Source organism: Ciconia boyciana, chromosome 9 (assembly GCF_034638445.1).
Source record: "Ciconia boyciana chromosome 9, ASM3463844v1, whole genome shotgun sequence".
In the NCBI taxonomy this organism is placed as follows: Eukaryota; Metazoa; Chordata; class Aves; order Ciconiiformes; family Ciconiidae; genus Ciconia; species Ciconia boyciana.
The window spans coordinates 4,415,627-4,438,832 of record NC_132942.1 but is presented as its reverse complement, the minus strand read 5'-3'; the positions used below and the strand labels follow the sequence as shown (position 1 = coordinate 4,438,832).

At 44.4% G+C, this 23,206-nt stretch overlaps 2 protein-coding genes across 2 annotated transcripts; both read left to right on the top strand.

Annotated features, from left to right (window-relative positions):
- The first annotated feature begins 7,041 nt into the window (after positions 1-7,041).
- Positions 7,042-9,969, top strand: LECT2 (leukocyte cell derived chemotaxin 2). Its single transcript, XM_072872592.1, has 4 exons — positions 7,042-7,104; positions 8,537-8,630; positions 8,769-8,914; positions 9,438-9,969. The coding sequence occupies exons 1-4, from the start codon at positions 7,053-7,055 to the stop codon at positions 9,602-9,604; spliced, it is 459 nt and encodes a 152-aa protein (XP_072728693.1). The 5' UTR covers positions 7,042-7,052; the 3' UTR covers positions 9,605-9,969.
- Positions 9,970-17,557: 7,588 nt separating this feature from the next.
- On the top strand, positions 17,558-22,132 carry LOC140656839 (myeloid protein 1-like). The gene is made up of 7 exons (XM_072873021.1): positions 17,558-17,603; positions 18,094-18,226; positions 19,089-19,240; positions 19,771-19,941; positions 20,692-20,803; positions 21,370-21,521; positions 21,942-22,132. Exons 1-7 carry the CDS (start codon positions 17,558-17,560, stop codon positions 22,130-22,132), a joined length of 957 nt encoding a protein of 318 aa, XP_072729122.1.
- The last annotated feature ends 1,074 nt before the right edge of the window (positions 22,133-23,206 follow it).

Here is a 23,206-nt window from a genome sequence, read left to right as displayed (position 1 = left end):
GCGCCAACCTCCAATCTGCCAGCACCACTCGCCTCCGCTGCCAACAGCAAACTCTCCAGCCGGTCCCCCGCCCTGTCCCCTGCTTGGCTGCATACAGAAGACCTCTTCTCCATCACCCAGCAACCCTCCTCAGATGTCCCCTGGAAGTTTGCTCCTCCATGACACCTATGAAAAAGCTGGCTAAGCCCTTCGCCCATGGTGCTGGCCAACGTGGTCTCCCTGCTGCTTTCACCCCCTCGTGGGTCCAGCTCACCAGACTGCTCACCCTGTGTGCAGATGTCCTTCAGAGGGCTTTCACATAGCCCTGAGCATGAGGGACCAGAGTTGTGTGATGGGGACCATCAGCCATGACCATGGAGCAATAAATCACCAAACACACAAACAGGATACCAAATACCACACAAAATTCCAGCTTCTGGCTTTTTTCTTTGCTGGGTGAGCGACAGTTTAACGAGGTCTTCCCATCATTACCAAGAGGCTTGTGTTAAAAACAAACAAATCAAAGCTCTTGAGCCAGCTCTGCTGCACAGCTGGATTCATGAGCCATGAACAGCCTTGGCCAAGGCACTGCCTATGGAAGCACCTCCTTTGCTCTTGCATCCACTCTGGCAAAAGCAGGTATATGCAATGGAAGTATGTAAGAGAAATTATATTTAGACAGACATCTACCTTTTAGCAGTAGCAGACTTTTCTACTTTGAATGTTAATGCAAGCCAGTCTTCTTTCTCCGTATCTGTACTCCAGGCCAAATCCTCTTCCATGGAAAGGCTTGGGCAGAGGAAGGCAGAGAGGCTTCATCATAACAAACATTTAAGCAAATGGTTAATTTTCCTGAATCAGGACCGTAGACTTTAGGAGGGATTACTTGACCTAGAGTCAGCAACTTTTTCCACCACCACTAAAAATACCCTTGAATGAGCCGTGGAAACATGATAGCTTAAACACTTAGCATGACTTTGGGCTAGACAGTGGTTTATAATTATATGGTTTCCATTCAGAGACCTGCCAAGGGGCTATTCTCACACGGTCTTCATTTTCGAGAGGGCAGGGCTCTGCCAGCCCAAAGGTAAGGGGGATAGGCAGTATCTGCAAAACCAGCCTCAACTCCTGCACCACATTTTCTGTCTGCAGCTTTTTAAAATCCAACAACAGCTCTACTTGAAGTGTAAAGGAAAATCTGCTGAACACAAAAGAGTAACAATCACAACAGCTGTATCACTTATTTTTGTAGTCATCTTTATGTGCTTTCATATTTAAATACCCAGTATATTGCAGTTCTCTGTGCTGCTAATGCCAAAGTACTGAGAAGTTGTTTGTGGGCTGATCCTGGAGACTGGGGTACCTGGACAGGGAAGATTTGGAATCCTGGGCACCACAAGACCTGGTTGGGCATTTTGAATTAAACTATTCGTGGTAAGATAAATGTCTCTCTCCTTTCTTGCAAATGAAAGCAAAGGTGCTGGAGCACAACGCTGAATGGCAGGAGGTGTGGGAGCATGTAGATGTGCAATGAAGGAAAAGCAAAGCAACATTTCCATTTCTGCCTACGAACCTCTGTTAATAGCAGCTACCAGGTCAGCATTTAATGTCAGATGAAGAGCACGTCCCTGGAGGGAGCAGGGGACTCATTCTGCACTATGCACCCCTTCCTTAGCACATGGGCATGGGAGGCATTGCACATGCAAAGCAGAAAAAGAAAGAAAAAAGGATCATGGGGCATCTGAGCAGCCAGTGACTGCACACACTAGTTCATCCCAGTCCCAGTGGGCAGATGCTGGTGAGCATCCCCATAAACCCCAGCACTGGGGCTGGGCTTTCCTTAATCAGAGAAGGAGCAGTATAGGTGGCAAAAATATATATACACACACACACAGACATTTTATCTCTATCTATATGTGCAGATATAAAGATCCAGGGAGGCAGGAAGGGCTGCTCAGCAGGACTGTCTTTGCCTGCTTTCCATCAGAGGGCAGTGGCAGCCCAGCCATTCTCATCGTCCCCGGCGCAGTCCAGTTCATCTCATGAACACGTTCATGCTCCGGAGGATGAGTGCTGCCCTTCCCCGTTTCTCAAGCGTCTAAAGCCAAGACCTGGCTGGGACCAGGTTTCTGCAGGCTTCTCCTGGATGAGCCCAGCTGTGCCAAGATGAGCTCTTGCTCAATAGGTTTTTTGGAAGGAAAAAAGAAATAAAAATACTCCCAAACCCAGCAACAGGACAAAAGCAGAGACAAGGCCACTGATGAAGAATACACAGAGGGTGACCATTACCCTGGGACACGAGGGGCATCTCAGGGCTGATGCCCCGCAGAGGGGAGGAAGGGACATGGGGCTGTGCAGCTCATCCCATTGCACCCTGCCATGCTGATGCGGACCCAGGACCCCAAAGAAAGTTCTTCCTGCAAGAGCCAACAGGCAGCTGTGCACAGTAAACTGCGGGGTTTAAACCTAACAAGGGACTAAATTAAATACTGGGTGCAAAGCCTCACAAACCGCACCTCGCCTGGGCTTGGAGGGGCATCTCACAGGCAGCCCGGAGGCAGCTCTCCATCAGCTAGGGAAGCGCTGGAGAGACAAGTGCGTTTTCATGATTGCACACAGCATCTTCAGTTGCTCACGTTAACTAATAAAAAACCACTATGTGTTTCTACAGATTGAAGCAAGGCTTTTTGAGGAACTACTAAGCCCTTCTTTTCCACAGGCTGATTGTTTCTAAACTATTTCCCGCGAAACTCTGCAATAAAGTCTCTCTCTAAATTACACTCATTAGTTAAATTGGGTTTCATTACCATCCTTTCCCTCAGTGCCCCTTACACCAGCTGGATACTGCATTTCAGGAATCCATTACATGCTAACAACAAAAATGGTGCCTCCTAAAAAAAATTTTAAAATAATTTAAAAAAGACTTTTTGGTGATAAACTAGTTCCTATTTCTTTCAAGGTCCAAGATATTATCAGAGAAGGGGAGGAAGATGAAACAGGTGCTTTTGGACACCAGAGTGCTCTCTACAATGCCCTGTTCTTCCAAGTTTTTTTTTTAATAAACATAATTAACAGAATCAATAAGTTGTTATCCACATAGACAGCTTTTTCACTAATTCAGGCCCTCTTTTATGCACTTGGCAGTCTCTAGGAAACTTGGGCAACACAAGCCAGCACAGCAAGAGTAAAGCGTGCTGGCACATGGGATCACAGCTTGTGACCTCCTTGAGTGGCTCATATGTGGCATTTGCTACCATCGAAAAAAAAGAGAAGAAAAATAAGACATTGATAATAGACATCTGTAGTACCATGCCTTGGGGCTTACTTCCCTAGAAATTAAACTAGAATCTTGCAAAATCTGGATATTTCAAAAACCTGACACTTAGGTAACCAAACTGCCCTCTCTTCTTTACAGCAATCTACCCATACCCAGGGATTTCACTCTATTTTAATCTGAAGGTCTTTTAAGCATATTTACATGTTTCAGGTTATACTAAGTGATGAACAGAAGAAAATGAGAAGGCTCCCATCTGTTGGGTGTGTATGCTGAGTAATTCCAGTAAAGCAAAAACCGGAGGAGGCTGTGAGCTTCAGCATACCTGTGTTCCCAAAAGCTCAAAATCGAAGAGGTAGGAGAGAGGAACAAAAAGCATTTTTAGCATAAGTTAGTTGGGCTGAGAATTCGCAACCTTTAGAGCATTGCCAACAGACTCAGTCATGCCTTGGTACTTGGTAAAACAGAAAGGAAACTATTAGAGCTATTTGCATCCCTTCCATAACAGGGGAAAAAAAGCCCTCATATTGCTAAGTGACAGGCTGAGTCAAACGCTTCCTCTTTAATGAAAACTTTATTAGATCCCAGCATGGTTACAATTTTGGAAATTGCTTTTATGAGTTTGATGGGGTTTGGAGCTAAGATTTAACATCATTGTCTTTTAAACTTGATCTTATTCGAACTACATTTAATTTGATTGCCCTGTGGTGCTTACTTGTGTATCAGCATTTTATCATTTTGCTACTTATTCACCCCTTTGCAAGCAAGACACCCACCTCCCCCGGTGTTACCGCCAAACACAGCACAGTGGGTATTCAGAAACCCCAGGGTGTCCTGCAAAGCCTACAAAGCTGCAGGGTTTGGGGTTTTTTTTCCCCTTCCAGACATACATGCTCCATAGGCTCTGCAGCTACTGCAGAAGAGGATTGCCTTTTCCCCCCACACATTTTAACCTCTATTTCTCAGTAGCTCCCAGCACCATGTGAGATGAGGAGAAGCCCTGTCCTCCCTCACTTACCTCCCACATGGTTTCCCCACCTCCTCCCCAAGGAGCCCTTCATTGCCTGCATCGCACAGGCTCTGCCCTGGGTTTTGCTCCCCTTGTCCCGCTTTAACTCTTTCACACACCCACCGTCAATGCAAAATCAAGTAACTGCCAATTGCTGCCACCTTTCTGCAACTGGGTTTTCTGCAAAGAAAAAAAAAAAAAAAACAACTTTGGCTGCAGCTGGCAGCAAGCAAAAATGTGAGGAAATTGGTAGGTTATGTGCATTGCTTCAGTCCTTGGAATGTTGTTCAGACACAGAATAAGGCTGTAAGCCCCGTGAAAGGCAGTGTGGTGGGTGCAGAAAAGCATCCGCTGCTCTTGCACAGTTCACACAAAATCTACGTTAATCACTCTTTACCTCCCTGATCTTTATCTCAGGGTATAATGTAAAATGTCAGCAAATAATTTAGTCTTTGCCATGTTTAATTCACTCAATTAGCTCTGTAAAAACTTTTCAACTCTGTTAGCGAAATCAAAACAAAGCCAAAAAATGTCACGGAGGGGTGCAGGGAGTCAAGCCTTGCAGACCTTAGCAGTCTTCCCGTCCTCCACACACCAGAGACAGCAAGGCAGTAGTTTATTAAAAGACCCTGGAGAAACCAATATCCAACCTGGGAATCCAGATTTCCAAAAAGCTCTTAACCCAAATTTCCCAGTGTGACACAAGAGCAGATGCACGTTTTCTACAGTCTACATGGCCAAGTGTATTGGTGACACTGCTAATTTAGGACATGAACAGAAGTCAGCTGTTGTGGCTGCTCTCATGAGTCAGAGGAATATCAGAGATGGCATGGGCCGATGGCCAAGAGACCTTACTGTTGTTTTTGAAGAATGCCCTTGAAGCTGGTGGGTTTTTCTGTTGCATCTCACCATGGTACATTCACCTCCGCTGCACTAAACTGAGTCTGCAACTTGAAACTGAGAAAGTATCTGGCCTTCAGGATATTTATTAGTAACAGAATTAGGAAAAAAAGCTCATTTTCTGAGCTTCTGAGGAAATGCACAGAATTACTTCACTCATTCTTTTCTCCTCTTTGGTCTCAATTGGTAGGTCTCTAACAAAATTACTAATCAACAAAATGAATTTAAGATAATGCAATTTTGTCTGGATTGGTTTAGCTGAGCCCTGGGCATGAGAAGCATTGCACAGAGCTAGGTACTGCCATTTTATTTCCTACCTACTCTGTCTAAACATATTGTTTCAAAATGTTACTGTCAAATAGATTTTTCCCCTCTCTACACATAACATCTGATGAGCAGAAAAACAGTAAACCAGGAGTGTTTCTTCTGGAGAAAATATCATGCAGGGTTTCAAATGGGAGTGCGGGGTGTGGGAAGGCAGCGGCAGGTTTAAAACCCCCCATGTAGCAGGACTGGCACAACCCTCCTCCTCGTCTTGCTTATTTGCAGTGGGTTGTCTGGAGCTGAAACATCTCACATGGTCTCCACCAGGCTATGAAGCCCACTCCAGCCAGGCTTCAGGTCTTGGCTCTGTCCAACCGTGTCACTGCTACTGTATGACAGACATAAGTGACATACTTGGACGACACTTCACGGGGAGAAGGGGAAAGGAGACGGCAGCACATGTGTCTTGAAGACATCCTGATGGGATCACCTTCTTTTCGTGAAATACAACTTCTGCTCAGCAGCATCCATCGACAGCTGATGTTTCCATCACTGGCAAAGATGGGTTTGAATCCTGTGCAGCAGAACTGCTCTTGGTTTGGTTTCGGGATGTGAGGCCAGTCTTCACCCACCTGGTGCCACAAAAGAGATGGCGAGGGCACAGCATCCCAGCTGAGAGCCCTGACCCAAAGCTGTATCTAACCTGCGCTCTCGGTTTTTATTGCACAGGGAAACAAAACGGTCAGTGTCTCTCAGTGGCTCAGACCAGGCGGCCAACGAGCTGAGAAAACAAACAACTTCCAGCTCCTGGCTGTAAACCAGGACATCGCATTCTCTCCCTTCCCGGAAACAACACTTGAAGTGGCCTTGTTTGTGCTCCAGTGTTCTCTTCTTCTTCAATTTCCTGTAATTTTGCTCAGCCACAATATTATAGGGTTTCTAACATTTTCCATTTGGGCACAGTGAAGATTGTAAACATGTGTCTCTCCCACTGTTAATGCTGAAGGTTCATCATCAGCACCATGGTAATATCTGGGATGCATTAATGAAGCCCGCTAATAAAAATGGGGTGCAAGGGCCTAATTTCACAGGTCACCTAATCAGATTTTTCCAGCATGAGGTTGGGTGTGATGCATGGCACAGAGCTGTGTCCACCTGGATGAACTTCCTTCCATGAAGCAACAGCCATGGTGGGAGGGCAAAGTGTCTACCTGCCCAGATATTTTTTTAAGTTCATTTGAACTCTTTTCCCTTTCTCCACCCAAGTTATCTTGCTAAACTTCAGGATTGTGCAACAGGCAGGAATGAAGATAAATAGTTACAGAATGTCCTTAAAATTTGGGTTTAATATTCATGGTTTCGTTGTAAACAAAAGCAAACAAACCCACGTAGCTGCTATTGCTAAATAGGTTGGAGCCTCCACACTGCCAATTAGCCAGGCTGGTGGTACACCTCGAGGGCTGCTGTCAGTTCTTGCTGTTGGCCTGAATCTGCAAGCAAAAGAACTGAGGCCACATAAATTTTCTGATTGGCTGGAAAAATTTGGATACAGCCTCTGTTGGGATGTATAAATAGAAAGCAAAGTATTTTAGACCTTGCACTTTGAAAGCAGAGCTCTCAAGGCACATGAAAATGCACAGAGTCACAGCAGTCATCCTCACAATTGCGATCGCCAGTGGTGAGTTAGCTGAATTTTGTTAAACATTGCTCATTGTAACCTGCCTTCTTTTTCTTTCTCTTTTTTTTTTCTTTCTTTTTTTTTTAATGAAGTGCATCTGTAAGGACTTAGGAACTGATTTGTCCTCTGCCATTTTTTGCCTTTGAAAATAACCCCTCTCACATTGCACAGAAACCTCCACAGAAAAATCCTTTTTAGATATGGTAAAGAGTTGTGGCAAAATTTTGTTGGAGTAATAGTGTTGGTTGAATAAGAAAGAATCGGCTGAGGCATATCAATTACTAACAGCATGCGTGTTTTCTTAAAAGCCTTTTACTATAAGATCAGCCCGCTAAGCATAGAGTGCATCCCAGAGATGTTTCTGTGTTTAATGTCACCACATTTGATTTCACAAAGAATATACGATTCATTAAAATAAATGAAGTCTACCTAGAACAAAGGGCTGTTTTGCTCGAGGAAGGCATTAGGGAGTTTCTGCACCCTTTTAGCACCAGACCTTCAGTCCCAGAACATCATTTCCCCTGTTTGCATGTACTGCCAGAGCCCAACGGGGACGGTGCCTACCGAGCTGTTCACAAACGCGAATAAACCTCAACTCGTTGCTTCTTGCTAGGCCAGCCTGGTTCTCCATAGGGAGCCCAAGAGCATCCCTTGGGAAACCCTAGTAGTTTTGGCAGGGGGAACAGGAGTGTTAGAGGCTTGTAGAAGGTACCAAGTCAGGGGTTGCCTTTCCTCCCTCCCCCTGTAAACATCTTCTCTCTCTCAGACATCACTGAGGCCGTAGGGTCGGCATGGGTTTGACTGTGGGTGATGATAGCTGGAGTCTGGAATAAAAAATATGAGGATGTTACCCTACTGGATGCTACTTTGAAACAGTAGTATAGAAACGCCGGGAGATAGAAAATGCGATTAGTAAAAGCTAGGTGACAGCTTTTATTTTTGACTGGATCCCACATAAAGGAATAGGAATGGACCTGGTGGGTCTCTCTTGGACCTGTTTTTTACAGTTACAGTTCAGTATCCCAAGATCCCAAGTGGCTCAGGTCACCTTCCAGGCAGAGACATCCCATAGCTCCAGCCCCATGTCTGCCATGTGAATGCAGCGCGTCTGCCCTGCGGCATGGGAGAGGAGCAGGTCACTCCGTGATGTCCCCTCCAGATCTATTTGTTCCACAGTTTTGCTTTGAAGTCGCTGCTTTAAGTACCCTCAAACATCATTTGACAAAGCATAAACCAAAAAAATGCTGTTTCATTGCATCCCTAAAATTAACTTGCATTAAAAGGTGAACCACTTTCTAGTTCCCTGAAGCCTGACCCATGGTTACAGCAAAGTCCAAAGGGACCTTGCTATTGATTGAACAACACAGGCTGGGAAATCCCCTTTCTAGTTTGTGGGTTTCATCTTCTGTTCTTCTCTTTTCTTCTTTTCTAGCTGCAGCACAATGGGCGAAAATCTGCTCAAGTCAACCTGCAAACAAAATCAGAGGCTGCGACTCCCAGGGCTGCGGCGGATACAATGACCCCAGGTCCTGGGCTGGGGTGACGGGAGATGGCTGCGCTTGAAACTTAAAATAAAAATAAGCATGAAAAAATGGGCAAGAGGAGGGTTTCTAGCTGGCAAGGGGCTCTGCTGCAGGCTAACCCGCCTTGCTCTTCTTCTTCAGAGGAGGGAGGAAGCACAGGGGAGTGGACGTGGTGTGCGAGGACGGCTCGGTGGTGTACGCACCCTTCACGGGGAAGATCGACAAACAAGCCAGGCCCTACGGAAATGGCAACGCCATCGACAACGGAGTCCAGCTTTCAGGATCAGGTACCAGAGCTGAAAGACGTGCGTCTTGCAAAGCCTGATTGCAAAACGCTCTGCGTCGTTTCTAGAGCTTTAAACTGAGCCAAAAATCATGAACCCAACCCGAACTGCAGTGTGCTTGCATGTGAATCCAACTGAAAACTGTAACTTTGAAATCCAGGTTCTGTTAATGCAGGAAAATTGATTGAAAGGATTACAGCATTTCACCTCTATTAAAAAATTCAAAGGATGAAGCTGGTCCCTTTGCACATTTTGGATAATTAAAGGAACAGCCTCTGACTTGCTCATGCAGTTTTACCCACCTTAATCCCCTTCCCCCCCTTCCTCCATGTTAATTTGTTTCTTTTCCTATTCTCTTCTTGATGCTATAGGAGCATCACAGCATTTTCTGTAACTTTTTCTGCTGCTGAATCTCTTATCATTTTATTGCCATTTGTATTTTGCTACTGAACGTTATGAGTTTGCCAGGCTTTTAAACCATTTCACAGGAGCAAGTTTCCCCCTCTTCTCTCTCCCCTCTTAACAGGATTCTGCATTAAGATGTTTTACATCAAACCCGTCAAGTACAGCGGCCCCATCAAGAAGGGAGAGAAAATTGGCGTCCTGCTGCCCATGCAAGGGGTCTACCGAGGAATTACGTCCCACGTCCATATCCAGAACTGTGATTTAACAGATCCTACTCCCAACCTGTAAACGGGCAGCTGCACATCAGGGGCAAAGCCTTCAGCCCCCCACTTGCGTATTCATTAAATTGCTTGGGCATAGGCAGTCACTCTAATAAAGCAGAAGCCACTGAGCCTCAAACAGTTGTTCCACCTAAAAAGTATCCATGAACAAAATGCTGGTGGTTATCTGAACATAAGCAGACTCAGAGCAAGGTATAACACAGGCTTTAAAGCTGTTACCATGCCTTGCACACCTCTGCACTCGTAGACGAAGGCTGAAGCAGTGGGGAATGGGCGAGTGGCTGGGAGGTGGTGGATCCCCGATGCTCGGCAGCACCGCAGCGAGCCGTGCTGCAGCTCACTCGTCTCGGACTTCTCTGCCTCTTTGCAGCCAAACACGAAGATTTCTTCAGTAAGTCAGAAATTTCACTTTGCTTGCAAATGAAAAATCACATTATTAAAGGGCTGCTTCACTACAAATTGCTTTGAATTTCTTTGGTGCTGTCACAGAGTTTGGGCTGGGTTCTGCTTTTTTAAATGCAGCTGGGGGGGGGGGGAAACCTGTATAAAGCTGAAACCCAAATCCTTCCTGGGGCCCATGACCGAAAACATAAAACAACATTAATGAAGTAACTCATTCCTTTTCCCCAGACTCCTGCTTCAGGATTGCCTTGGCACACCCAGGTTTCTTTTTGTCCAAGTGAGGCATTTCTTTCCATTAGTGAATCAGCTGAAGACTTTACCGGGACAACAAGCTCTTGTTAATAGGACAGGGCTTTTCAGGCCAAGGCTACCAACACGCTACTGGGAGTCTCAAGGGCTGAAGTGCTCTACAAGTGCTGCAGGTTCACGTATTTACTAACACAACTGCAGCTTCAGATAAGCAGGGAAGCTGCTTCAGTGGGAGCTGCATATGTCCTGACAGCAGATTTGGTTTTTCTAAGAAACTACAGAAAGATATTTGCTACATCTGTGAAAAGTGCTTAACCTGCTGTGTCCCATTCACCTTCCCCAGGAAACACTTTATAACTTTGCTATGAATGAAACATCAGCATGCCTGTATAAATATACAGCCCAAACCTGCAGGGGCAGATAGCAACCAGACATTGATGGCAAGTAAATACAACTGAATTTTCTGTGAAAAAACCTTTTCCTTATGCTGAAAGCAGAAACATTTCAGCAAAAGTCCCCAGGGTTTTCCAGTTTTCCCCAATTTTTTTTTATTATTTTTGTCATGAAGTTGGCTGCCCGCAGAAAAGAAACATTTCTACCTAAGTTTCACTTGGTTAAAATCCCAGTTTTTAACCCAGTTATCAACTTCTCACATTTGAAAAGGGAAGGCCCCAATCAAGCCCCCACTTCTCCATGCAAATCCTAACAAAAGACTGAGCTGACCTTGCTGACTGAGCAGGGCACTGAGCCTCCAGCCTTAATACACTCTACTGCAAAATTAACATTTTTACTTGATTTTAGCCCTTGTATGGGAAAGAAAACATGATCCAACCCTTTTTTTTTTTTCCCAGCTGTTGTGGTTTAACCCCAGCCGGCAGCTCAGCCCCACCAGCCGCTCGCTCACTCCCCCCGGGTGGGATGGGGGAGAGAATCAGAAGAGTAAAAGTGAGAAAACTCGTGGGTTGAGATAAAGACAGTTTAATGGGTAAAGCAAAAGCCGCGCACGCAAGCAAAGCAAAACGAGGAATTCCTTCACTCCTTCCCATGGGCAGGCAGGTGTTCAGCCATCTCCAGGAAAGCAGGGCTCCATCACGCCTAACGGTGACTTGGGAAGACAAACGCCATCACTCCGAATGTCCCCCCCTTCCTTCTTCTTCCCCAGCTTTATAGGCTGAGCATGAGGCCATAGGGTGTGGGATATCCCTTTGGGCAGTTGGGGTCAGCTGTCCCGGCTGTGCCCCCTCCCAGCTTCTTCTGCACCTGGCAGAGCAGGGGAAGCTGAAAAGTCCTTGACCAGTGCAAACATTACGTAGCAACAACTAAAACACCCCTGTGTTATCAACACTGTTTTCAGCACAAATCCAAAACATAGCCCCACACCAGCCACTATAAAGAAAATTAACTCTATCTCAGCTGAAACCAGGACACCAGCAAAGAGAGGTAAGCTCTTCCCTGGGTCACACTTGTCTCCTTCCCCCTCCCTCAGCTGTCATATGCATCAGGAACCTGTTAATAGGGACAGAAGATCCCGTCACCTCCTTTCTAAAGCACAGCGCACAGGATATCACCAGGGCCCTGGGAGGAACATGAATGCCAAAACAGCACTGAGAGACCCCAGCCTGCCTTCTCCCTGCCCTCGGCACAGCATCCTGCCCTCCTGCAGTCCAGAGAGACCACGCAGCAGTGACCGCTCCCAGGGACTCGTGGTCCCCCCGGCTTGTGACGGAGCTGCTCCCACAACTCACCAGCTTTGCTCCTCTACAAGTAACATTTTCACCTGGACATTAATGACAACAGCTCAGCACTTTTCTGGGCTGTCCCCACAGACTGGTTTCACAAACCTTTTCAAGGAGCTATTGTTTAATCTGAGATTTTCCAGCAGCGCAGGGAGGTGCAGGGCTTTGGTGCAGGGATGCGGGATGGTCCGGCAGGTGCCTGAGAGAGGTAGAGGGCAAATGCTAAAAATTCCAGGTTTAGCTGAGGCTGTCACCCAGCAGCAGAGAAGACAAAGTAAATACCACTTTCTATTTTAGGTTACAGAGCAGCTGGGGCAAATAGTATAAAGAAATCCAGCTTTATCTTTTCAGGCTAGTAAAAAATACAACTGGCTGTAGAAGGGAAAGTACAATTTGTAGCTGACTGTGCTGGTTTTGGCTGGGAGAGGGTTAATTTTCTCCATAGTAGCTAGTATAGGGCTGTGCTTTGGGTTTGTGCAGTGTTGATAACACAGGGATGTTATTGCTGTTGTTGCTGAGCAGTGCTTACACAGAGTCAAGGCCTTTTCTGCCTCTCACCCCACCCCACCAGCCAGGAGGCTGGGGGGGCACAAGGAGCTGGGAGGGGGCACAGCCGGGACAGCTGACCCCAACTGCCCAAAGGGCTATCCCACACCATATGGCGTCATGCTCAGCATGTAAAGCTGGGGAAGAAGAAGGAAGGGGGGGACGTTCGGAGTGATGGCGTTTGTCTTCCCAAGTCACCGTTAGGCGTGATGGAGCCCTGCTTTCCTGGAGATGGCTGAACACCTGCCTGCCCATGGGAAGGAGTGAAGGAATTCCTCGTTTTGCTTTGCTTGCGTGCGCGGCTTTTGCTTTACCCATTAAACTGTCTTTATCTCAACCCAGGAGTTTTCTCACTTTTACTCTTCCGATTCTCTCCCCCATCCCACCTGGGGGGAGTGAGCGAGCGGCTGGTGGGGCTGAGCTGCCGGCTGGGGTTAAACCACGACACTGACCCTGGGAAGGAAATAAAGGGCTGCTAAAATACACAGTTCTAGAAATATTCAAGGTGAGGGGAAAGGGTGCTGGGGGAAGTAACGGGAGCAACTAGGCTTTTCAGGAAAGAGTTGGCAAACTCAGGCCATGCAGAATTGCTTTTTTTTCTGCACCAGCTCTGCAGGGATGCTTTTCCTTGCTATCCCTTTCATTTTCTAAGTTTATACCACAAGGTCCCAGAGAGAGAGATAAGCTGGGATCCCAATCTGTGAAAGTCCTAACTGCCTAAGGCTGCAACCCAAATCTGCACTATTCCCTTCTACTTCCCCGACCATTAAAGGACGTTTGGAGGATTCAGCCAGAACTTTGTCCTCCCCACAGGATAGGACATCGGTAGCGAAAATATTTTCTTTTGCATTTCTCCACCCTCCCCATTAAAACCTGCCCAACTCAGGCTTAGCAAGCATATTAAAAAGGCAAAATAAATTCGAGGTGGAGTCTTCAATCAGAACTGTGCACCAGCACAACTCCAGCTTCATCTTCAGCTCATACTTAGCAAAGAAGAAAGGCAACATACTCAGATCTCCTACAGCCTGCTCTCTACTTAAAATGACCTGCCCAACCATGCCTTTTGGCTGATCGGCTAGCGCAACCTGCTGATTTTCCAGCGATACTACAATATAAGCCATGTACACAAAGCTTAATTAATCATCGTGGCAAAATTCCTCTTATCTCAGCCTCGTCAAGTGATCAGAAGCCTGAATAAATAGCGAATGCAAGTTGTTTTACGTTGCGCCAGCTTGATTTTCACCATGAAAGCCTGTGCTGCTAATTGCACAAGTGAATTCTTCTACAGTTAATTTTTAAATCCTAATTTGATTTTTAATGATTCACACAAAGAACATTATTTATTTTCCAGAGAAACAGCTTTTAAGGTTCTTTAATAACATATTGTGCGCAGATCAGCCGGGAGGCAAGTGCACAGCATTGACTTGTTCCCACACTGAACGCACCAGGTAGCCAAGGACAAACCCAATTGTTCTGTAAAACATAGCTAGGAAGAGGATTTACCTTTTCAATTGCCTGCTAACAAGCCCAGCAAACCTACAGTTATCACACTGTAACATCACCAAGAAATAAGATGCGCAGCTCTCATTTATCCAGTTCACCAGGGCTGCAGCCCCACAGAGGTTGCAAAGAGGAAGGACTTTATGGAACAAATCATCAGGTTCTGGATGTTGGTTGAATCCCCCTGAGCTGAAACACGTGTGAAGGAACGATGGAGAAACCAACCCTCTCTTGTGGGCAACAAATGGAGGACGGCAGCACAGCTGGAAGGAAAGCGCAGGCCTTGGCTGGGGGGTTGGATTTGCCCTGGCTCAGGGTTTAGCCCTGGCTTTTGCTGATGTTTCTGCTCAGAGAGTCCACTACCATTGCCCAGGTGTGTCTCACAGTTTTTCTGGCCTTTTTTCCTCCAAAAACCTTATTCCATCATTTTACCGTTTTCTCATCAAGAGGTAATGTTAAGATAATTAGTATGTTAAGAGGGACTAGACTAACGTTTGCAAGGTTTATGGACACACGCATGGCAGGTACCATCTATCCAAAAGCCCTGGTAACTGGCAGTGGACCCTCCTGAAACACTACATAATTTGCACAGCAGAGTCACAGTAATTTTGGAAAGGCTGAAGAGCAAAACAGGGATTTCTCCTGGACAGCATCAGGCTTAACTCATTCACTGCCTGTTGGTATCAGCCCAAACACTGGCATTTGCCCGCTGCACTCTTGCTCAGTCCATAAGACCACCTTGAAGGGACTTAAACAGCCAGGGAAGTTACTACTGACATAAAAGGGGCAAACTGGGGAACTCGCACCGTTCACGCAAGAGAAAGAAGTCAGCATTTCCCAAGCCAGCCCACCTGCTCTCGGCGTGCTCCTCTCCATCTCCTTGCCCGCTCCCCACCACAGGGAAGGAAATGGTGCAACTGCAGCTCCCAGGGGCTGTGCAACACCAGCTGGTTGTTCCATATCCTTCTGTTAGTGTGTCCTAAGCGGCCAGTTTGTGTCTTTCACAACTGCACCTACCAACTGTTATATTAACATCTCTGTTGCCCAACACAGGAGTCTCACCACCTTCAGTTCAGAGCTTCCTCATGCCCAAGGTGAGAGGTCTGCACCTTCCAGCTCACCCGGGAAAGACGGGGAATGCACTGAGAAATCTCAACTGCAATATCACACGCTTGAAAACTGTTTTATGAAGAATACTTTGCCAGAAGTGCATTAGATATATTATTATAGCAAATGACGTTTTGATGTGTTTTAGAAAGAACAGAGCAAGATACAATGCTGTTAAGATCTCCTCTGGAGAAAATATAAAAAATGTACGCAGCTATGAGCAATTTGGAGTCAGCTCCTTAGCACAAATGAGGTGGAAAAAATCGCAAAGAACAGGTAGCTTAAAGCCATTTTACAAAATACCAGACTGCAAAACGGGACTCGGAAAAAAGCTTCTTCGGTGTCTGTGCACCTATAACACAGTTGTACTTCTCTCCTCGTGCCTACCAGCTTGGCTGGCTTTACACCCAGCCTTCCTTTGCAAGACTTTGTGGAGTGGATTGAGGTGCTGCAATTCCTTCCTTGGTAAAATTAGGAGCATGTGAGTTCACAAAAGTCTATAAAAATCGTTAGCTTTTCAAGGCAGGTCTGCCCCAGGTAAAATTTATATAATGAGATATTTAAAACTCTACTAGTGCAAACTGGCAGTCAGGAATAAATCAGAAATAAAATCTGGTTGAGAGAGATCATTGTTGCAGAAACCCCACTGGAGACCCCTCAACAGGGAATGGCCAGACACCACCCAAATAAAGTCTTTATTTCTAAATGTTTTTTTTTTTCCAGTAGGAGAAAAGAGCTTACAGCAGCTAGTATCAAGCTAGCCAAGCTCGGAAATACTTAACACCTCTATGCTATGAAATCTTCACTGAAAGATGCCACCCATACCACCTCTCTTGCTGATTCTCTCTGCTAAGGAGAGCTGAGGGGCTTTGCAGAGAGCTTGAGCCAAATGAAGGTGAATAAGCCTGGAAAGCTCGAAAGAATATTACACAAGCTCTCCCAGCTTGTAGCAGTGAAGGCTGTTTATGGCAAGGGTCACACACACACACGTACCCCGTCTTTCAGTTCAGGGGTAAGCAGGATCCCCAAAGCCTGAATACCCACTGAGAGCTCTTACCAGCACCTTGTATCATTTGTAAGCCTGGACTCCATTATATTGAGCAAACTGCAACCAAAAGCCCCATCAAAACTATACTGAGGGGACATAACATTCATATAAAATATTTGTTTGGTGGTACGAGTGTGAAAAACAGCAGTTCTTTCTGGCAGGATGGGGGAGAAAGCAGCAGGGGTAAAATCAGTAAAGCCACTTGTAATAACCCCAGGGAGGGCTAAAAGATTGCCTGGAGCTTAAATATTGGCTGTAAAAAAAGCTTGGAACCAGAAGCGAAAAAATGTGTCTCCAGCTGCTTGTTCCCTGGAGGTTTTCAGAAAACACAATGTACAGATGCTCTTTGCAAACTAGAAGTGGGGCAGAGAGACATCTGTTTCTCTGAATAAAACCTGCAGGACTTTGAGGTTTCTGTAACTTGGAATATCAGATAGTTTATGTGAAAGCACCATGACTCACTTAAATTTCATATTAACTAAGACATGTCCGCAAAGAAAATATAATGCTTTTCTGTAAGTAGTGCAGAAAAATCAAACTGAAGGATTAAAAGACACTAAGGAGCCTGCTTAATAGTACAATAGCTGAAATGAAGCAGATACTAAATGAATCATTTTAAAACCTAGAATTTTTTAACTCCCTGTCAGTTATGCCATGCAACTTGGGTTTGCAACTGTTTCAGAACTTGAAGGTTCTGAACCAGGGTTTCAGTGAAAAGACTTCATGGATTTAAGTCCAGGCTAGGTGATCATTTCAGCTGAACTGGAAAAAAAAAGACATGTTTCCAGGCAAAAGCATCTGTATTTCTTAGCCTAAGTGAACACTCATGCTACACCAAACATTACACCTTCATGTGTTCTCTGTCACTGTTAGAAAGCTCTAATGGGCACATACACCTGGGGAGGAGGTACTGGCATGAGCAGCGAAGGACAAAGTGGTTACATCCACCGTGGAGTTTTGCCCATCTTTTCCCTCCAACTCAATCCTCTGGACCGTATTCTTGGTTCCTACCATTTTTGGCCTAAACGTGCCCTTGCTTCGGGTGGGGGGGGAAGAAAAGGTGTTAAGAAACGGTTCAACCAGAGCTTCCTGAAATGTGGGATTGTTCGTTTCCATCTGTTACTGTGTGCTAAGACACCAATTATTTTATCCGTCTTTCCCAACCAGCTCTAACAACTGTTAGTTTGTAGACATCCTGAGTGCCTAATATGGCAACACCATCTGCCTGGAGATGTAAAAAGCTGTAATACTTTGCTCAAGACTGATTGGCCAAGACAACCGACTTGAGCTTTCAAAAACACGTAAATACCCCAGGCAGCTGCTGCTCAACGTCTTTGATTCGATCAAAGAACACCGGTGAAACAGCCACAAAATGCCAGCTCTCAGTCTGGTCGCTCTGGTCAGCTTGGTGTCCACTGGTGAGTTGAGATTGCTATATTGCAGTTGGTTTTGATTGGTTTTAGGCAGACACTAACGAATTATTGAAATTTGCTCAAACATAAGTAACACTAAGTTTTTTCAATCTAGCTTTATGAAGAATTATGGTAACGTGCACAGTTATGACTATTATAAAATAAGGAATTAGGTGTGCATTTAGAGTCATATATTAAAGTGTTCAGGGGTTTCATGAAGAAAGTAGTTTGACTTATTTCACAAACTAATATTAAAAATATTTATATATAGCTTTGCTTGTAGTGTATGTACCTTAAAATAAGACCTTGAGAAAAAGGGATCAAATCTATATAGCAGGTTGTACAATGTCCTTTTACCTACCGTTTCTGAAATAATAAACGCCCATGAGCTCACGTCTTCCACTTTAAACACCCTATTTTTGCACCTTAACACTTTCTGTTGTACCGTACTAAGAACATGGTTGAATTTTCCCATTTTCCTCTTTTGCACGTGAAGTTTTCGCCAAGCAGTTGGACGCACACCCGCCCCAGCAACAACACCACCACTGGGCACAGATCTGCAGCGGGAATCCCATCAACAAAATCCGCGGCTGCGATAGATACGGCTGTGGCCATTTCGGCGCTGACAGGTAATACAGCGGGGCATCGGGAGTCTGGAGCTGTTGCTTTCCTAAATGAAATGTTCACACAGGAGAGAGTAGAGTTTAACCAGAGTTGACACTTAGAATGAGAGAAGACTGTTGTTTGCGGGACCTCTCACTCATTTTTGGGACGTTACTTGGCAATCTTGCAGAAGTGCAGTAATACCACCACTACTAACTAATGCATGGGTGAAGAAGCAAGACCATTACATGAATCAGCAGCCAGAGTAAAGAAAATGGAAAGTATTTCAAGGATTTGTGTCATTTATTCTTGTTGCTTATAGACCAGATATTTAACTAACATTCAGCAACAGCTTATGGGAAGCTAAGTAGATTAATTTACACAAGCTAAACGTCTGCCTGCATCATTGTCTTTAAGGCACCTCATAACAGAACAGGTTATATTTCCCTGAAAAATGCTTTTATATGTAGAATGACTCCTGCCTTTCCTGCATTTTCCTGTCGTCTCCTCTCCCCAGGCACTATAAGAAGTGTCCATCCTCATCATGCAACTTCAGAATTTCTAAATGAGAAAATGCCAAACGTAAGATTCTATTTTACACCAGCACAGATGTATTTTGGGGTAGAACAGGGGTACTTTTCTGTAACAGCCTGAAATATCCCATGAACTTGGGAAAATTAAAAATTTTACAATTTGCAATCCCATCCCCCTTTAAAGAAGGTCAGAGTAATACGAACATTTTGCAATAATAAAAGATTTCTTTCCAATTTCGTTGCAGGTGCAAAAATTTTGTTAGACAAGCTTCAGACATCGTACTGTGTTAACCGATCTACCTGGACATAACGCTAAGCCTGACAGACTTCTCTAATTACATATTTATGTTTTCAGGCACAGTGGTAAAGGAAAGCATGTGGGCGTGGATGTCATCTGTGCTGACGGAGCAACAGTGTACGCTCCTTTCAGCGGCCAGCTCTCCGGACCCATTCGATTCTTTCATAATGGAAATGCCATCGACGATGGAGTCCAAATCAGGGGATCAGGCAAGTAATAACAGCAGACATGTCGTGAAGCATGCACATTGCATATAAAATAATCATTTTCTTTACTTGAGTAAGGTTTCTGTGGCTTTTCAATTCAAGCAAAGCGTTGATTAATCTTGCACCCTCTGAAGCACAACCAGACTGCTGCTGAGAAATACCAGAAATCAGCACCAGCAGGATGTAGTCCTTTTCCTATGCTTTTCTTGGAGAGAAGGGAAGAAGGGAGTTGAAAACCAGGCAGCAGAAAAACCACCACCCCAAATAAAAAAAAAAGGAAACAGTAAAAATAAGTATCAGAAATATGCCCTCAATTTTGCTGAAAGGATGTTTTCCTGTCCCTATTTTCCAACTCCCTCTTTTCCATAGCAATCCAAGTAATTTTGATTTCAGGATTGCTGGTACCTTGACTACATTACTGCTTCACCATTAGTCTCCAGTAAGAGGCTAGCACAGAAAGTTTCTTGCTCACCACCCCAAGAACAGATGCAGCTGATGTTTCCTGACCTCACTTCCTCTCCCGTCTCTTCTAGGTTACTGTGTAAAGCTCGTCTGTATTCACCCCATCCGATACCAAGGCCAAATCCATAGAGGGCAACAACTCGGGAGAATGCTGCCAATGCAAAAAGTATTTCCTGGCATTGTCTCTCACATCCACGTTGAGAACTGCGACCACTCCGATCCTACTCCTCTACTTACACCTGGTAAAAAACCAACAACAAACCAGAATAAGTTGTATAATGAATGCAAATTAAGTTATTAATTAACTTCAAATAAGGGCAATTATATCAAATAGCAATAGTCCCCTCTGTCTTAGGTTCTCTCTGACAGCAACACCCAAAAGAAAGAAAATACACGTTATAAATACAGCATAACAGGACTGTAGACAGCATTACAGGAAGGAGAATATACCAGCCTATCAAGTTGTATTTCTTGCCCCCTCACAACCCAGCAGCATCAAGTGTCAGCAATAAACTGAGTCAGACATCTCTTCTGTTTGTACTCTTAACTACTAGCAATGTTTTCACTATTGCATCTTAGCAGACTTCAGGATGATTCTTTACAAATGCTGCATTGGTAGTAACAGAGAAGAGGAGTGGAATCCTCCAGTCCCATCAGCCTGGGCCTAGACTATGAAACAAAACTGAGCCTTTTCCTATCCCTCACATTACACTCTAGGAACTGTGATACTCTTTTTGAATTTTTGTCTTTAAAGCATGTTCCTTGTATGAGATAACCCTAATCTAGAAACATTAAAATCCAGTCTTAGGTATACATACTATTTACATTTCCTAAAGGATGACCAATTTTGTGGAGGAAACATCCAACTACATGCGTAGGATGTAACTCCAGTATGTTCCTACCCAACTAAAATTAAAGCATAGTAGTTACAAACATGCAACACTTAGAACCTAAAAGTTAACTTTGATGTGCTGTGTTTCTGTATTTCAAAGTTGTTCCACCACTCCCACAAAACACCCACTGGGCAGTACTGTGCTCCGGGAATCCTACCAACGAGATAAGAGGCTGTGATAACTACGGCTGCGGATACTACGGAGCTCCAAGGTACTATAAGTGGAACACATGGGGTTTTGTTGCTGCTCCACTGAAATAGAGTTGAACTCTGTTTATGGCATTTAAGAATTACAGCTTTGAAGGTTTACATTGGACATGAGGCAACATTTTCACTACAGGGTAATGCAGCACCAGAACAGGTTGCCCACATTGTTCATAAAACCTCTGTGCTTGGAGGCTTTTATGATTCAGACTAAGCCATGCTGGACCTGACTGGGTGTTGGGAACAGTCTTGACTCAAGTGGAAGGTTGGACTTGATGCCTTCCACAGGTACCTGCCAACCAACATTTCTGTGACTCTACCGTTCTACTTAAAGGCTTAGAAGAAAGGCATTTTTTCCCTCCAATTTGCAAAACTTAAACTCTAACAGATCATCAACCCCACATGGCATTACATCACCTACACCAAAAAACTTTTTATAGATTCTTCAGCCAGTCAACTATGTCAACACTGTCTCAGCATAAACAACCCATTTCCAGATCTTGTAGTGTGCTGATCTCTCTCTATATAATGTTAGGCCTGAAAGAGACTTCTCTAATTACGTATTTGTTTTTAGACGCAATGGTAAGGGAAAGCACACGGGTGTGGATGTCATCTGTGCTGATGGAGCAACTGTGTACGCTCCCTTTTCTGGCGAACTCTCTGGACCCGTTAAAATCTTCCACAATGGAAACGCCATTGATGATGGAGTCCAAATCAGGGGGTCAGGTAAATAGCTATTTTTCATTCAATATTTTTTGTCTTGATGTCATATGGGATGTATTACTTTGCAGCTAGCCAAGCAGTTAAGGTACATGTTTTGAAATACTGCATCTTCTATCCATTTACATGCAGAACTTTTTGCTCCTATGTTAGAATGCAAATAACTGAGTTCTGTAGAATGTCTTCGAGCTCTTCTCTTTACTAAAGCAGGAATTCCCACCTTCTCTCTTCCACCAAGCCAACAACTCCAACCACTATCTCTATTTTTTATGACCACAGTGTCTTTGCTATTTTGGTATTTCCACTATTGCTATGTCAGTGGAAAGGACAAGACAGAAAATGTTAATATTTCTGAAATAGAGTTAGTACAGAAGAACAAACGCTTCATCAGTCATCTGATGTTTTCCCTCCTCTTGTTTTCACCAGGCTTCTGTGTAAAACTAGTCTGCATCCATCCCATCAGATACAGAGGGAGAGTTTATAAGGGACAAGTCCTCGGGAGAATGTTGCCAATGCAAAGAGTATTTCCTGGGATCACATCTCATATTCACGTTGAGAACTGCGATCGCTCAGATCCTACTAGCAATCTCGAAAAGGGGAAATGGCAAAAAGTGTGAAATGGAAGTGTAGTAAATTCCAAATAAATTCATCTCAGCATTCAAAAGTTGTTTTTTCATATCATGTGTGGACAGCCTATCTCAGTGAAGGAAGGAAAAAATGTGTTTTAAAGAATTAAAAAAGTTATACAATATGCACAACAACAGTTTATATTTCTACTGATTCAATACTTTGGGCCTTACGTAATATTACAAGGTGCTAACATTAATATACATTCCAGATACCAGTTAGGTACTGGTTTTTTAAGTACCTGTAATTGTCGCGAACATTGTATCTTAAGCTAATTGACGAACTTTACTATACCTTGGCAAACAAGATTACTTTAGATTTTGAAGGAAAAGTAAAAGGAAAATTATTGTAACGCTCCACAAGGCATAAAAGATGCTGTTTGGAGTTGCCATGCCAGAACCACCAATGTCTCTATTGGATGGTAAAAGGGATTCCACACAAGGGAGAAAGATTCGTGTTTTTGTTGGCGTTTGCATTTACAAAAGAATTGGGAAATTAACAATGACTATAAGCTTTCAAGAAGTCTGAAAAGTCAGCAAGCATGAAAACTAGCTCACCCCCTCATGTGGCAGAAAAAGTGCACTACTGTTAGCTTCTGACTGTAACTTGGACTTTTTAGTGACCCCACAAATCTCCTTACCATATCAGGTGTAAATCCTCTACTTCATTTTGAAGGTTTTAGTTACTCTCACAAACCGTATCACTGCATTATACGCTTTAGAGATGGGGTTTTAGAAAGCCTTTGCAGGGCACTGAAACTATGAAAAGCCAATAAAGTAGACAAAACTTGCCTTAGCTAGGACAAGGCAGAGCTCTCAAGTACAGGCTACTCGAGGGACAGCAGGACGTAAAGGCAGCAGGCAGCTACCCACAGGTTCTTGCCAAGTGCAATACCTCACTGCAGTCATTCAGGATGACCTACTAAACAAGGAAAAAGAACTAATGCTGCTTTACACAGGGCAGTGTTTTGACACTCCTCCCCAAGGCACAATGCATATACCTTAGCACCCACACACAACACTCAACAAATCTAACACAAACTGTAAAATTCAACATTAACATGT

Coding starts and splice junctions, on each gene's coding strand:
- LOC140656839 (XM_072873021.1), top strand. CDS start 17,558: ATGCCAGCTCTCAGTCTGGTCGCTCTGGTCAGCTTGGTGTCCACTG. Junction 17,604..18,093: donor GGTCAGCTTGGTGTCCACTG/GTGAGTTGAGAT, acceptor TTGCACGTGAAG/TTTTCGCCAAGCAGTTGGAC. Junction 19,942..20,691: donor TACTCCTCTACTTACACCTG/GTAAAAAACCAA, acceptor TGTATTTCAAAG/TTGTTCCACCACTCCCACAA.
- LECT2 (XM_072872592.1), top strand. CDS start 7,053: ATGAAAATGCACAGAGTCACAGCAGTCATCCTCACAATTGCGATCGCC. Junction 8,631..8,768: donor GGCGGATACAATGACCCCAG/GTCCTGGGCTGG, acceptor CTTCTTCTTCAG/AGGAGGGAGGAAGCACAGGG. Junction 8,915..9,437: donor AGTCCAGCTTTCAGGATCAG/GTACCAGAGCTG, acceptor CCCTCTTAACAG/GATTCTGCATTAAGATGTTT.